Genomic DNA, 15,022 nt, shown 5'->3' on the forward strand with positions numbered 1-15,022 from the left:
TCTATGTGGAAAGTGTGTTTCCATTTTCAAACGAGAACTTTTAAGAATATATAACCCTTCATCTCCCTAGGCCTGGGAATGAGATGTTCTACTTCCTACTTCCCAATACCTGCAGAGGAGACTGCACCTCCTCCTTTCCCATAACAAACAGAGCTTTAGGGATAGTGATGGGCCCACTGCCCAGGAGAGATCAGGATGGCAAAAAAAAAAAGGCTTGGGAAAGTACTGTTTGCAATATGCTCTGGGTTGAAGGCTTGAGAAGTAGGGACACAGGGATCCTCATGAGAGTGTAGCTCCCAGAGAAGTGGTGGGAATTTGGAGGACATGGGTATCCTAGACTAATGGAAAAATTTATCTTCCTGGGACAGGAATAGCTTGAGTGGCAGCTGCGCTATTTTCTAGGGCAATAAGAGCCAGAGTTCTATGAGAGCAGCATGGTGCTGATAAATATTTAACAACTAGCTCTTCGGAAACAAAAAAGTATGTAAGTTTATTATGTACCTAAGTTTATTATAAATTTTACTTATATAAAATATATGTACACACAATTTATAAATATACTTTATCATAAATTCCATATAGCAAATTGATTCTCACAGAATGTTTTCATTGATTTTTGCTGAACTCTTGTCCAGAGCCAATCTATAGCTGCAGCTGATGAGAGAATATAATTCCAACATGAATGATGGTTGGTGTTTTCATTTACATTAGTGAGTAGGACAAAAGTGAAACAATGACATATGTTGGAACTTTAACTTGTTTGAGAATGGTGTGAATAACTTTGCTGAATCAGATAATTTTTAAATGTTGGAAGAATATTTCCTCATTTTTTTATGTTATTCACAATGTAATGGCTACAGACACAACAAACTTTTAAGCATAATTTGCATTATTAACATTTTCTTTAGCACTTCCTTAAGTCTAGACTATGCGTTGGCAAATTTTCTTAAAGGGCCAGACAGTAAATATTTTAAGCTTGTGGGGTCTTATGTCTCTGTTGCAATGACTTGGCTCTGTCATGGTAATGGGAAAATAGACAATTCATAAATGAATGGGCATGTCTGTGTTCCAATAAAAATTTATTTCCAAAAACATATGGCCAATCCACAGGGCTTAGTTTGCCAAACCATGGTCTAGACAATCAACAAAATAGTAAGTCAAGCCTTGATTTGGCATTTGGGGATTCCATAGGTGTAAATACTCCCACCATGACCAACGTCAAGCTACCAATGGGATGTGACTGAAGTCAAAGTTGTATCTGTATTTTATTGTGTCTGTATATTATACCCACATTTCTACCCTACAAATACAATAGATATACTTAAGAATATAAAGATAGATAACTTAAGCATATAGATAATAGTAAAATAATTAGAAACTAATAAGTTCTGAGTATTTATTACAAGTTTTTTAAAATATAATTTAATGTTATTTATTTTTTGTAATTTAATTGTAAGTTTATATAATTTAATTTTTAATAAGGACTGCATTTAATAGCCAGCTTACAAAATTCCTGAAAATTTGACAATCAGTTGTTGTGAGCTGGTATGAGCTGGCTCAAACATACCACTGTGTGAGAGGGAGCAGAAATGTCGGTCATTGGAGGCTCAGGGAGAAGGTCTTGTCAGAATCTTCATAAGTCAAGGGGTCATATGGAAGGGATCCTTAAACCAGAAAATGAATCAGAAATAGAGACTCTGGTTTATCAAAGACTTACCTTTCATTCTTTGTAGAAGAGTTCCATAGCCCAAATCATACTGGTAGGTAAGGACAAAGCCTAATGGAACAATAGGGAAGAGAAAGGCTGGCTTCTTCCTTTTTAGTGCTCTGGTTCAAGAACAAAAAAGAATGAATATCAAGAATAACCTATAAATACAAATCTCCACACTTGATGAAAAAAAATTTACTTCCTTTTTGGAAGAATGTCCTCCATTTCAGAAGTTACATAATTCATTTGAGTTTTATCTGGAAATAGAATCTCCTTAGCCATAACCCCTCACCAGATTCTGCAATTTTCAAGGGCATGATCTTTGACTTGCTCATGTTTATTTGATGTTGAGGCTCAGATTACTCATTTTAAAAATGGTTAAGTATTGATATCTACCCCTTAGGGATTGTGGAGATAAATTTGTAGAGGCTTCCTTCTATCTTGTCAAGTCAGTCCTCTCAACTTATAAAAATGGAGAAAAGGACAGAAGAAATCTAAGAAACTAAAGGCAGAATTAACCATATGATTTCACTTATATGTGATGGGTAAAAAATAAAACGAACAAACAAAATAAAACAGAAACAGACTCATAGATACAGAGAACAATCTGGTGTTTGCCAGAGGGGAGGGGTGTAGGGGGTGAGCTAAATAGGTGAAGGGGATTAAGAGGTACAAAATGCCAGTTATAAAATAAATAAGTCACAGAGATGTAATGTACAGCATAGAGAATATAGCAACAATATTGTAATAACTTTGTGTGGTGACAGATAGTAACCAGACATATCATGATGGTCATCTTTAACGTATAAAAATACCGAATCACTGTACACCTGAAACAAATATAATACTGCATGTCAATTATACTTCAGTTTTTTAAAGATGGAGAGCAAATATCAAAACAGGAAAAAAAGGGCAGAATTAACTACTACTACCTTGGTTCTACGGAGTTACCTCCAAGGACTAAGCTATGAGGTTACTTTGTTTACATATACTCTAGTTGGATGAAGTCCTATCTTGATCAACTTAATGTGATAATGGCAAAGACAGAAAGAAATAAATTATTTGAGAAAATTTCAAAGTAAATAGCAAACATACCCAGCTGTTAAAGAGATGGCTGCAATGCCAAAAAATGTTCCAAAATATTTGAGAAATTCCCGGGACCAAGCAATCTGCATGGCCATTTGTCTTTCCCTCATTTCATTCTGCATTGTTAGCTGCCTTTCCAGCTGAGGACAAAACAAATGAAAAGTGTGGTTACTCACCTGTGCATCTGAGCACAGCTGATATTCTGCTTTTCCAGTGGATTTTCATCTTCAATCACTTTGATTCATCTTTTTTTTTTTTTTTTAATTTCAACAGACTTTGACTAAAGTCTCTCTGGACAGCTATCCCCAACTGCCACTTTGGCGGTGAAATTTTCCTAGAATATGTACAGAATACATGCAATATTCTTTTTCTGCATCCTGAGTTCTTGAATGCACCTGGTTTGGAGCTTTTATCCAAACCTAAATTATATGTCCAGTCTATTATATCATATATGACGCAAGACCTATGTGCCTTTAAATGCAGGTACATGTTATTGGCCTTTTTCACAACTTGTATTCTAATCATTTTTCCCTCCAAATCCATTCAACTCCAAGTTGAAATTAATTTGGAGTATCAGGTCCATATCATACCATGATATGATGGTAGAGGGGTATTATTTTGAAACATTAATAGAGATTTTTTTTTTTTCCCTACAATTTTCTTGTTGGCTCAAGTCCTTCACCACTTTAATCAGTGCCTTTCACTGCTTTGGAGCAGAAAGCAGATACAGCCCAGAACAAAGAAGGAGACTGGATGTTTGAATGGATTTTTAGAAAACACACAACAGAAGCAATAGTCTGAAAGCCCAAGCCCATTATTTTGAGAAAGTCAGATTCTTGAGAAAGAAAAGTTGTTGTTTTTTAAATTCTAAAATCTTGGCACTGTGTATCATTAGCAAAGCATAGAGGATAGCAAGTATAGAATGAATGATGCAAACCATAGGATGTGGAAGAATGAGTAAAAGTGTGACTCAGTTTTCTCTACATGCCTTCTTTCTGCTGTGGGAAGGAACTGGGAGAGGAATGTGAGATTTTAGATATAAATATGGGGTTTGGCTCCTTGGTCCCTCTTGGGGGTTGAAGCCCCAGGGGATGTGGTGGTCTTGGGATTTAGAGATCCCCAGACAGAAAGCACTTCTAGGAGAGGCAGCTAAAGTAGAGCACAAATGGTTGCAGGGCAGATCCAGGCTTAGAGCAGGCTTGAGAGAGGCCAACCCAGTCTCTCTCAGCTGCCAAGGGGTGTGGAGAAAGTCTGCAAGGTTCCCATGTCAACCTGGAGAGGGGCAAAGAAGGTAGCTGAGAATTTAAAGCAGGTGGCTTACCAGAGAGTCACCAAAGCCTAGGGCCTGGTGTCCTCATAACAGACACTTGGGTAGAGACTATCAGCCAAGGGCTGGGTGAGGAAGGTGGCTAGATCTCAGAGGATCAGCAGCACCCCAGAGCACAGAAGTAATGGTCAAGCCAGCCTGAAACATTGTCAAAGGCCCTCAGAGCAAATCACCTGACATTATCCAGGGTGATGAAACAGAAAACAATGGCAGAAAAACCTCCTCCAACCAGATACTCCTCGATGCCTATGCCATCTGAGATCACCTGGACCCAAACCTAGACTGGTCCAGGAAAAAATGGACAGAGAAAGGGAGGAAGTCAAGCTGAATTTAACTCTATCCACAAAGAAGTAAGTTTTAAACTAGAAGTAATTGAGTCACTTTGACTTGTCAAAATTAAATTTGCCCTCAGCAGTAGCAATTAAAATTCATTTTGAGTTCAGTTAGAGAATAAAAAATAGTGTTTTTGCATACATGATCATTTAGCATGTGAAATTCATCCTTGCCATATTACTTACTCAAAAAACTTACATGACAGTTCATAGTATCCCCCCAAAGTAATGTAGATGCATCAATTAATTATGTGTGTTGTTATCAAAAGCCATCTAATCCAATCATGACACAGATGAACCCAAGATCAGTAGTTCTGAAACTTAGCAGAACATTATGAGCATCTGGGGAGTTTTTCAAAGTCCCAATGCCCAGGCCTATACCTTAGACTAATTGAACCAGGAGGGATGATGGAACCAGGATCTGGAGGTGGGACCAGTCATCAGTATTTTTTAAAGGTTGCCAGGTAATTCTGGTGTGCGGCTAGGATTGAGAACCACTGCCTGAGATGAAAGAACTCACCACCTAGGTTCTTTCCCAACAAGGACCAAGCTGAAATATAAGTCTGAAAACTGATCTTCTGGGAACTCTCAAAAGATTGTGAACAGGAGGTTTTCTAAGGGTGGTAGAACTAATCTGTTGGTACTATCGTGGTGGGTACATGACATTCTGCATTTGTATAAACCTTTAAAACTTTACAGCACAAAAAGTGAACCTTACTGTACGCAAATTTTACAAATCAGCCAGAAGGTCAGGGGATCCATAGGATGGAATGTGGACTGTGACAAAATAATCTATAAATGTATGACATAACTTCACTGAAGGAAGTGGAGGAAAAGGAACTGATCTAACTTTGGAAAATGATATTTTGACTGGAAACTATAAAACTAAAGACAAAAGGATTGGTAAAGTTATTTCTAACGGGGTACACGTTAACAATTCTGAAACTGATTTACATGTAAACTGGAGATGAACAAACAAATAAATAGATGGCAGATGGTTGGAGTCAGGCTTCTTACTATTAGAGAGGGAGATTACAAAAAAGCAAGGGGAAAAGACTAGAATGAACCATGTTGTATTGGATTAGAGTCAGTGACATCAGTATGGAATTGTGTTTAGCTTATTACAGATACAGGTGGACAAAGATAAAATTATAGATATGGATGTATACATGGGTTAGTGTAAGTACCTATATTTCCTAGCTCTGTCCACTGAGAGGGCATAGAGGTGATGACACCCTTGTAGCAATGAGCACACTCAGCACCCAGATTTTGGTTTCTACTTCTACTCTCCAATGAAAGGATTCAGAGTCCTTGGAGAAATGGCTGACCTAAGACTGGGACAGGAAATGAGCTAGAATATCTTGTAGTGCCAGAAAGAAATGCTCAAAAAAAAAAAAAAAAATGATGGAGTATGTCAAAGGGACACAGGAGCCAACCCAAAAGAGCTCCCAATGGCCAAATTTGGGACAATTTGAGCAGCAAAATATACAATACAGTATTGGATTGCAACCCAAAGTGTAAAATAAATATCCATGAGTCCATACTGATATAAATGGAGGAGACAAATATCCTGTAAAGAATTCAAAATCATTTGTGTAGATACTCCCCTGCCACCTTCAAGGAGGTAGGGTTTAATTCTCACCCCTTAATGGTGGGCTTTACTTAGTTACTTGCTTCCAAGGAGTAGAGTATGAGAGGGTAAGGGGAGGGAGGGGGAAGGAACATTACAGTGGAGAAACCTGGCAAACACTACCTTGACTAAGTGAGCAAGGTTAACATCATCAGTGATGAGACATGTTGATAGCATGTACCCTTGATATAATGTGATGAGAAGGGAACTTCGCTGCTGTGTTCTTCCACCCCAAAACCCATAAACCCAATCTAACCAGGAGACAAACCCAAACTGAGGGACAATTTACAAAATACCTGACCAGTATTCCTCAAAACTCTCAAGGTCATCAAAAACATGGAACTTCTGAGAAACTGTCACATTCCATAGCAAGCAAAGGAGACAAGAAGACTAAATGTAATGTGGCATCCTAGATGGAATTCTGGGACAGAATAATTAGGGGAAAACTAATGAAATTTGAATATGAATTTTATTTAATAGTAATATACCAATGTTTGTTTCTTAGTTGTGGCAACTGTACTATGGTAATGTAAGATATTAACTGCAGAGTATGCTAAGCGTAGGGTATTCAGGAACTCTGTACTTGTTTTCCATAAATCTAAAACTATTCTAAAATTTAAGTTTATTTTAAGAAATGATTATGAACAAATCTTATATTCTGGCTCTCTACTCTCCTATTGATTAGAATAGAAGCAATCATCTCCATATATCACAGATAAATTGTAAAAATCAGCCAGATTGAGTATCTGCAATAAACTCTGAGTCTAGAGTTAAAAAAAAAAGATCTCTGCAGACTGTCTCGAAGGCCAAAAACTCCTGACGAAGGACAGCATTGTGCTGTAATGTTAATTATCAATTAAAATTATTAATTACCCCATACTTCATAAAATTGTGTTTAAAGTCAGAGGTCTAGAGCCAAATACATTTTAAAGTTCAAATTAATTAATAAATTTTATTACCAAACTTTTTCAATAGCCATGAAGTGATAATTATATGAATATAATTATTAATTTGCCAATAATAGGCATTATTTAACTAAATGTACATTCAGTTTTACACTTCTTTCCCAAATATTGACACTAATAACAAATAAGAGCACAAGAGAACATGTACAGTTTCCTTAACAGTCTTTAACCCAAATCATAAATATAAAATTTTGTCCTATTTTAAAAGAACTTTAGACCTTTTTACAATAATAATTTTCCTATCTCTGTTACTTTTGATATTGCTTTACAGAACAATTTGAAATTAAAACGTTCCTGATTATGAGTTCAGACTCTGATGATCTTATAGGCGTATCTGATACTAGTTTAACAATTACAGAACCACAATTTATTTTGGAGAATATAATAAAAGGAAGCCAGCTTACTAAAAATAATTGTACATAGTAGGAGAAATCACATTCATAAAGCTGTTACATCTGCCCTTTCCTGTGTATTTTAATTCTTCAATTTCCTTATTTAAAAAATATTAAGGGTAGCCACAAAATTACTGATCTCAGTAATTTGTCAATCTCTTGAGTTTCAGGGAGCACAATTTTGTAAAGGCCCACAGACCACTTAATACAAGTTTCCCCTTAATACAATAATAAAATGATTAAATTTCACTTGAACATATAAAATATTTTCAGAGAACAAAGAAGGCAATGTTTTTATTTGGAGACTTTCCTATTTTTGAGAAATAATTAGGCCAACTTTGAGAAAAAACCAGTTTACTTCTGTGTTTTTGGTTTCCAACAGTCTTTTAATTTATTCATAATATATTCACATGCAATAGAAAAGTTATCTTTTCATTTGCTTAATTGTGCAATGCCAAAAAGTTATTCTATGTGTCCTGCCACAAAAGAGTTTTGTTTTTATCAGAAATGAGAATATTTTATATTTGTCTATGGCTTTGTTAAATTAACAGAGATATTATTGATACCTTAAACTAAAAACAAAATCAGAATTTCAGGTAAACAAAACATAAACTGAGATCGTTAAAATAAAGCAACCATAATGAAAGCTGTGACAAGTGGCATTTAACTTTAACTTGCTCTATAGGTATTTTAAGTGCTCAACATCCGTTAAGTAGTTTGGGAAGAATCTAGAAGGAGAAATGAGTAGTAAATTGAAGCTGAAAAAAAAAGCCCATTTTTTTTAAATCAGTGACATGAAAATAATTTAATGTAAACAAAATTATAGTATTATTCAGAAGATTAAAAGCTTTGGTTATAGCATCTTTTTACATATCTTCCAATAAAGATTATAACACAATTAAATCCATTCTTACTCTCAGATGTATGTAAACAATAAGATCACCCTAAGGAAAAAATAAGAATTCTGGTTTGGCAAAAACCCTTTATATTAAGTTATGGATTCCAAAATATATGGACTTTCCCCAAGAAGAGCAGAAGATGCCAACAAGATGAACAGAGCCTGGGAAAGAACAAAAGACCAATGACCTTCTCAACTATTATCTAAAATTCCTTAAAGACACAGCTTCTAACAGTGTCTGGTATATTATAAGCACTATTAACTGAAGTTGAAGACAATTTCAGAACTTTAATAGAAACAATAAGGGTATTTTCTTTTATCCTGGATTTTCTCATTTTAAAGAGTACTTATTTCTTAGTTTGATAGTTATATTCTACTATGTCAATCTTAACTGTGCACAAAGCTAAGGCCGCTATTCTACAACACTTACACCCGAGAATCTTAGAACCAAGATATGCTTCAAAAAATAAAATCAGAAAATTCTTAAGAAATTGCAAGATGCTTGTTTCTCACTTTATTGTGGCAGCTGACACACTAATAATAGTAATAATGTGGCCCACCATGTTCTAAGTGCAGTACTATTTTACACATGTTGGCTTTCTCCCCAAATCCTATGAGGTTGGTCTATGAGTTGAAGACAATGGAAGCCACTCTGACTAGTAGTTTAAAGATTTTATTTTTCCTTTTTCTCCCCACCCCGCTGGTACGAAGCCCCCTGGTGTATATTTTTAGTTGTGGGTCCTTCTAGTTGTGGCCTGTGGGATGCCACCTCAGCGTGGCTTGATGAGCAGTGCCATGTCCACGCCCAGGATCCAAACTGGTGAAACCCAGGGCCACTGAAGCTGAGCACGCGAACTTAACCCCTTGGTCACGGGGCCGGCCCCCCAACTAAGTAGTTTAAACAGAAAAAGAATTATTGCAGGGTATTTGGCAGCTTAAGATTTTCTGGGAGAGCCATGAAAGTTAATTTGAATTCTACCCTATCAGGAGCAACATAGCTAAGAGAAATGCTCAGCCAGAACATGGGACTCTTTTAGGTGTACCCCACAGCCACTGCCTTCTACCACGGATGCTCAGGACCAAATACTGAAACTCCACCTCCACCACTCCTAAAATACCAGTCACTTTCACTACAGTGGTTACAAGAAGACCCAATGTCTTCCTGAAGCTTTACACTGCTCATGTTTACCTCTCAAGTCTCCTTCAAACATGCCTGGTTGGCAGAAGTAGGTCAGATGTGAAACCCAGCTGCAAGGGAATCTGGGAAATTTGCCTTTGGCTTTCCAGCCTCTGTTTACAGGCAAGCACACTATAAGGGATTGGAATGGAAGTTGAGCAATCCAGTAATAATACCTGCCACAGAAGGTTTTATCTCAGTTTACAGTTAAGTAAACTAAGGATCAGAATTTGAGCAATTTTTCCCTGTGGTCACAGTTATTAAATTGCAGATCTGGGATTCAGACCCAGGGTTGCCTGTTCCAAAACCCAAACTTGCAGTCTAAGAACACTTGCAGTAATCAAGTCAACATGGAAAGTAGGGATGAAGTGGACAGGGTATGTGATTACCATCTGAAAAGTCTTTACCTTTCTGTATAATTAATGCAAGAATCTTAGAATGACACTGCATAATGAACTCTAAATTGACCTGGGCTACAGATTGACCTGAATTATTCTGTTTAAATCTCTTTGAAAGAGCCTCTACACTCACTGTCTCCAATTTCTCACCAGCATTTCATGCCCCCATCCCTATAGCGATTTCAGTGACCACTGCTCTCTGATTGTGAGCTTCCCAAGGCCCCTGTGACCTCTTCCTCATTGCCATATCTAATTCCTCAGAGAACTGGGAACAACCACCACATCCAAACAATGACCATGGCCTTCAGACAACTTTCTAAACATTTCTTGAGATGTGGACTCCCCTACCCTCTTGCACAAATGTGGGTTTGGGGCTCTAGGCCAATGGCCCTGGGAGAAAAGAGAGCTAGCCTATGGCTCTATAAGGAAACTAATATCTGTTCTCAAGGTGGGAGCAGAACAGAAAGCTAAGCAAGTTCTGAAAGGTCAAGACCTGCTCCCCTTCCACAATGAGAAACAAAGGGAAAAGGCAACTCCTAAGAACAGAAGAGCACTAGAGCCTGTTCCAGAGAAGGTCCTTCAAGTCCTATCTTTGTTTACTTTTCCCAGAATTTCCTTTTAAGCCATCTCCTCTTGGTCTTAGATCCTGGTGATATCATCACTTTCCAGGCTTCAACTACAACCTCTTGCTGATGACATCAGAGCTCTAAAGTTCCATCCTGGAGCTCTACTCAGTGGTAGATCATATTTCCAGCTGTATTCTAGGCATCTCCACTGGAAGAAGGATCGCCAAGTCTTACCAAAATCTCTCTGCATATCTGTTGAATCCAGTCTCCTTCCTGCTGTCCCTGCTCCAGCTCCAGCTCAGATCATCACTATCCATCAACAAAAGCACTGCATTACTGCCAATCTGTGTTCTCTCTTCCTAGTTTCTTCTCCTTCAATCCGTTTTTTATACTGCTCTCTTTATACTTAGATTCCTGTCTCAAAAGTGACCTCATGGTACTTTCCTGCTTAAAAACTTTCGTTGGTTCTTTAACTCCCAGACGTGACATGGCCTTTAAAAACCCTATTCCAATTTACCTCTTAGGGTTCACGTCCTGCCAGTCTTCCCCAAGACCCCAGCCACCCCAGTCCTCAACCAGGCCAGGCATGTTCACCTTTCCACATCTTTTGGCTTATGGAAAGAGACAGAGTTTGGAGTCACATAGGCTGGGTTCAAATTCCAATTCTGTCACTTACTTGCTATGTGATTGTGGGCAAATCCTCTAAATCTCTTGACTTCAATTTCTCTATCTCTAGGAGCAACATAGCTAGCCTACAGGGTTGTTCTGCTAAATAAGATGGCATATTTGCAAGGGACTGATGTACTGCAGGCATTGGTATGTATTATCCCCTTTGTCTTGCTTTTCCTTCTTGTCTCCTATCCCCAGGGGTTACCTAGACTTAGAGCCTTTTTCCTTCACTTTCTTCCCTCTCTCTTTCTTGGAGAGTTCACCTGTTTTCCTGACTTCAAAATTTCTCCTTGCTGAAGATCTCCACCTCTCTATCTAAAGCCCCATCTACTCACTGGAGCAATGCCAGCTGCAGAGAGCTGACTTGCATTCCTGGCACTACCCTGAATTCAACACGCCCTACACTGCGATCATTTCCTCTAAACCAGCGCCCCGCCTATTCCTTGTATTCCTCAGAGGCTCCATGATTCTCCCAGAGGAATGAAAACTTTGGTTTCATCTTCAACTTACTCCTCTTCTTAATCCTCCAAGTACCTAGTTAGTTCAGAAATTCCACCAACTTTTCTTTCGAAATACACCCTTTTCTCTATTCTTGCTGCCTCCCCTGAAATCCAAGTCCTTATCACCTCAGACCTTGGCTACTGCAATAGTCCAATGCTAGCCTTATATATCTAGCCTGTGATATATGTCTATTAACAAAAGCATTATGGCCCAGAAGTTAATACTGTAGACACTGGGGCCAGACTGTCTGCATTTGAAGCCTGGTTCCACCACTCACAAGCTGTGTGGCTTTTGGTGAATTCTTGTATCTCTCTGTGCCTCAGTTTTCTTAGCAGTAAAATGAGGCAAATGACAGTACTCACCTTAAAGGATTTTTGTAAGGATTAAATGAACAAATACATGCAAAGGTCTTAGGGCAGAGCTTTAATAAAGGTTCAAAAAAAGTTAGTTACTATTATTTGCCTAGAAAATAGACATAAAACTGTAAGATTGGTTATTTTAAAATGTCAATCCTGCTCCTATTGCTCCCCTGCTCGAAAACATCCAATGCTTCTGTTTTCTGCCACACCAAGTATAAACGCTCTGCTCAGCTTTCCAGGCCCTCCGTATCAGCTCCATGCCCCAGGACAACCTCATTTTCTGTTGTGGCCCTTCCCAGCTTTGGTCAGCCTGGCCTCCTGCTGTTTTCCAGATGTGGCTCCATCTGTCTCTTCCCAGCCCTGTGACCTCAGACAAGTTACAGCATGTCTTAAGTTTCCATTTTCCCATCTGTAAAATGGGGATAAGAACAGTACCTACATCATGGGTTTATATTTTTTATGAGACTAAAAAGAACTTATGTATATAGAGCATCTTCCTAACATGCCTGTGGTTGTTGGGGGAGAAGATGCTTATATGGGAAGAGTAGCAGCAGTTCTACATAGTGTCAATCAGAAATACATTTCTATAAATCTTGAAGCCTAGAAAGGTAAAAATATGTTTCAAGAGAAAAAGACAAGATTTCTACAGACATTAATATAGTATTCCTAAAAGCTACCCTTACTGGTTATTGAGTCATTTGCTTCTTATAACAGTCTGTTTGGCAGGTATTACCTAATATCCCCAGTTTTCCAGATGAGGAAACTGGTGGTAAGAATGGTTAGGTAACTTGCCACTGCCTGTAGTTCTAGTATGTACTTGGTATTTCCTTTACCTCTTAGATGAAGAAACTGTAGCCCAAAAAGGTTATGAGGTACATGCAAGTTTGTAGAATGAGTTGTTGGCAGGACTAGAACTGAATTTCCTTCTCTGGACTGCTAATCCAGTGTTCTCTCAATAAAACCAATCTTCCTTAATATTTATTTTCAGATAAAAAGTCATGTTGTTTATTTAGTGATAGAAAAATATGTTTTATATAACACGTTTAGTTTATTACAAATGTAACTTATTCCAACAATAGTCAATAACTTCCTCACAGAATGTACTTTAAATGTTATAATACCTGGTTACAAATAGAGCTACAATCTACCAAAAATTAGTCTAGCACTTTAATTTTTGTCAGTTGATGAGAATAGGCCAAAAAATAAAAACAACAACTAAAAACCAGAAACACTACATTTTCAGCAATATTGAGGAATCAGCTGTTCATATTTAAGTGCATTTTCCAGAGAACTGAAATATACTCCTTTAAGCAAGAAAACTTACAAAAGAATTCTACTATTTTAATAGACACTTGTCTAAAAGCTATAATATACTGCTGCCTTCATAATTGAATATAGCAAATCGATGTTGCTTGATTGCTTATTTATTTATGAATTTAGTTTGTTGTTATATATCCTTCTTTGGAGGAAACTTCTTTTCATAAAGACATAGAGTCATCATTAGCTCTCCTGTGCTGTAATGCAGCAGTGCTGTCAGAGTTCACCAGGTGGTCCCAGGCCTCTGTCCACTTTCTGTCTCCTCCTCTATCAAGCTGTTATGTTTCACTTTTAGCAGTAAATCCTCTTCTAAGCAACAAACTCCCCTGACTTCCCTTTCTTCTCACTCTCCCTCTCATTCTCTCTCGATGATCTAGTGCTTTTAATTGTCTAGTGGCAGTAAGAGAACAAAGTTTGTTAGAACCTTGTATAAAATAAAAACACATAAGTTCCTAATGAGGACCTGAAAGTCAGGGGCTTCCTATGAGTATGTTGCATGACTTTCAGAACATGGCCTTGTCATAATTACTTGATTCTTTTGTCTTTAAGTATTTCTTCTTGCTTCCTCATCACGTTCCAGATATCACTTTGGTCCAAAGAGCTGTCATTATAGTCAAAATAAAATATTGTTTATACCTCTTATAATAATAGCCAGAAAATGTGTAAAGTACTTATTTTCAGAATACAAGCTAAGGCAAAAGAGAAGTAAAACAAAAGAAAACAAAAAGACAAAACTAAACCCCACTGAATACAACTATGATCATGTAGAATGTTCTTTGATTAGTTTCCCTTCTGTCTTCTCAATGAGTTGTGCTTCTGATCCTACATTTCAATATCTTCATGGAATCCTGAAAAATAAACGTTTTTATCCAAAAAAGTACTTTTGTACTTTCATGTGGTTTTATTACATTCAGAAATGTTCTAAATATAAAATAATTCTCCAAAAATGCTTCAGAAGATAAAGGAATCAAGTAAGAGGGTTTAAAAGGCTATGTTGAGCAAAGGCCCTCCCACCTGGTTGAAGGAAATTTTTTAAAACTTTGCTTGACAAGCTGATTCTAAAATTTCCTTTGAGGAGAAAATATGCTTCAACATGGATGCACGTCAAAAATATTATGCTAAGTGAAAGAAGCCAGACACAAAAGACCACATATTGTATGATTCCATTTATGTAAAATGTCAAGAAAAGGCAAATCTATGGAGACAGAAAGTACATTAGTGATTTCCTGAGTATGAGGTGGGGATCAAAGATTTACTGTAAATGAGCACAAAGGAATTTTTGAGGATGATGGAAATGTTCTAAAACTGGATTATGGTGATGGTTGTATAACCCTATAAATGTACCAAAAATCATTGACTTGTACCCTTAAAATGGGTGGAATTTTATACTATGTAAATTGTACCTCAACAAAGGTGTTTAGAAAAATAGAAGTGGAACAGGGTACCCTTTTGGCATCCTTAATGATAGGTAAGTAACAGCATGTGTTTATTTTAAATCATTATAAAAAGTAAGGAAGATTTGTGGTGACATATTTGTCTGGCCACACAGTTATTCCTGGGTCTTAACAAAGTCTTTGATGTTCCACTCTTAATAATTGTTCAAAAACATCCAGACCACTTGCTAAGGAATAATTCTATTCAGACTTTATAAATAATTTTATAATAAAACATTCCATCTTTATATTGATCGAAGAGGG

At 37.2% G+C, this 15,022-nt stretch overlaps 1 protein-coding gene across 9 annotated transcripts in view; it reads right to left on the bottom strand.

The window, feature by feature from the left end:
- The window catches only part of PLGRKT (plasminogen receptor with a C-terminal lysine), a 40,219-nt gene that overhangs the window by 1,994 nt on the left and 23,203 nt on the right, over window positions 1–15,022 (bottom strand). For all 9 annotated transcript variants that reach the window (XM_070589994.1, XM_070589995.1, XM_070590000.1 and 6 more), the window contains 2 exons: window positions 2,804–2,934; window positions 1,718–1,827 (listed from right to left, as the gene is read on the bottom strand). In XM_070589994.1, coding sequence (XP_070446095.1) covers window positions 1,718–1,827; window positions 2,804–2,934 — 241 coding nt within the window. The remainder of the gene's footprint in view (window positions 1–1,717; window positions 1,828–2,803; window positions 2,935–15,022) is intronic.

This window comes from Equus przewalskii, chromosome 22, assembly GCF_037783145.1.
Source record: "Equus przewalskii isolate Varuska chromosome 22, EquPr2, whole genome shotgun sequence".
NCBI lineage: Eukaryota > Metazoa > Chordata > Mammalia > Perissodactyla > Equidae > Equus > Equus przewalskii.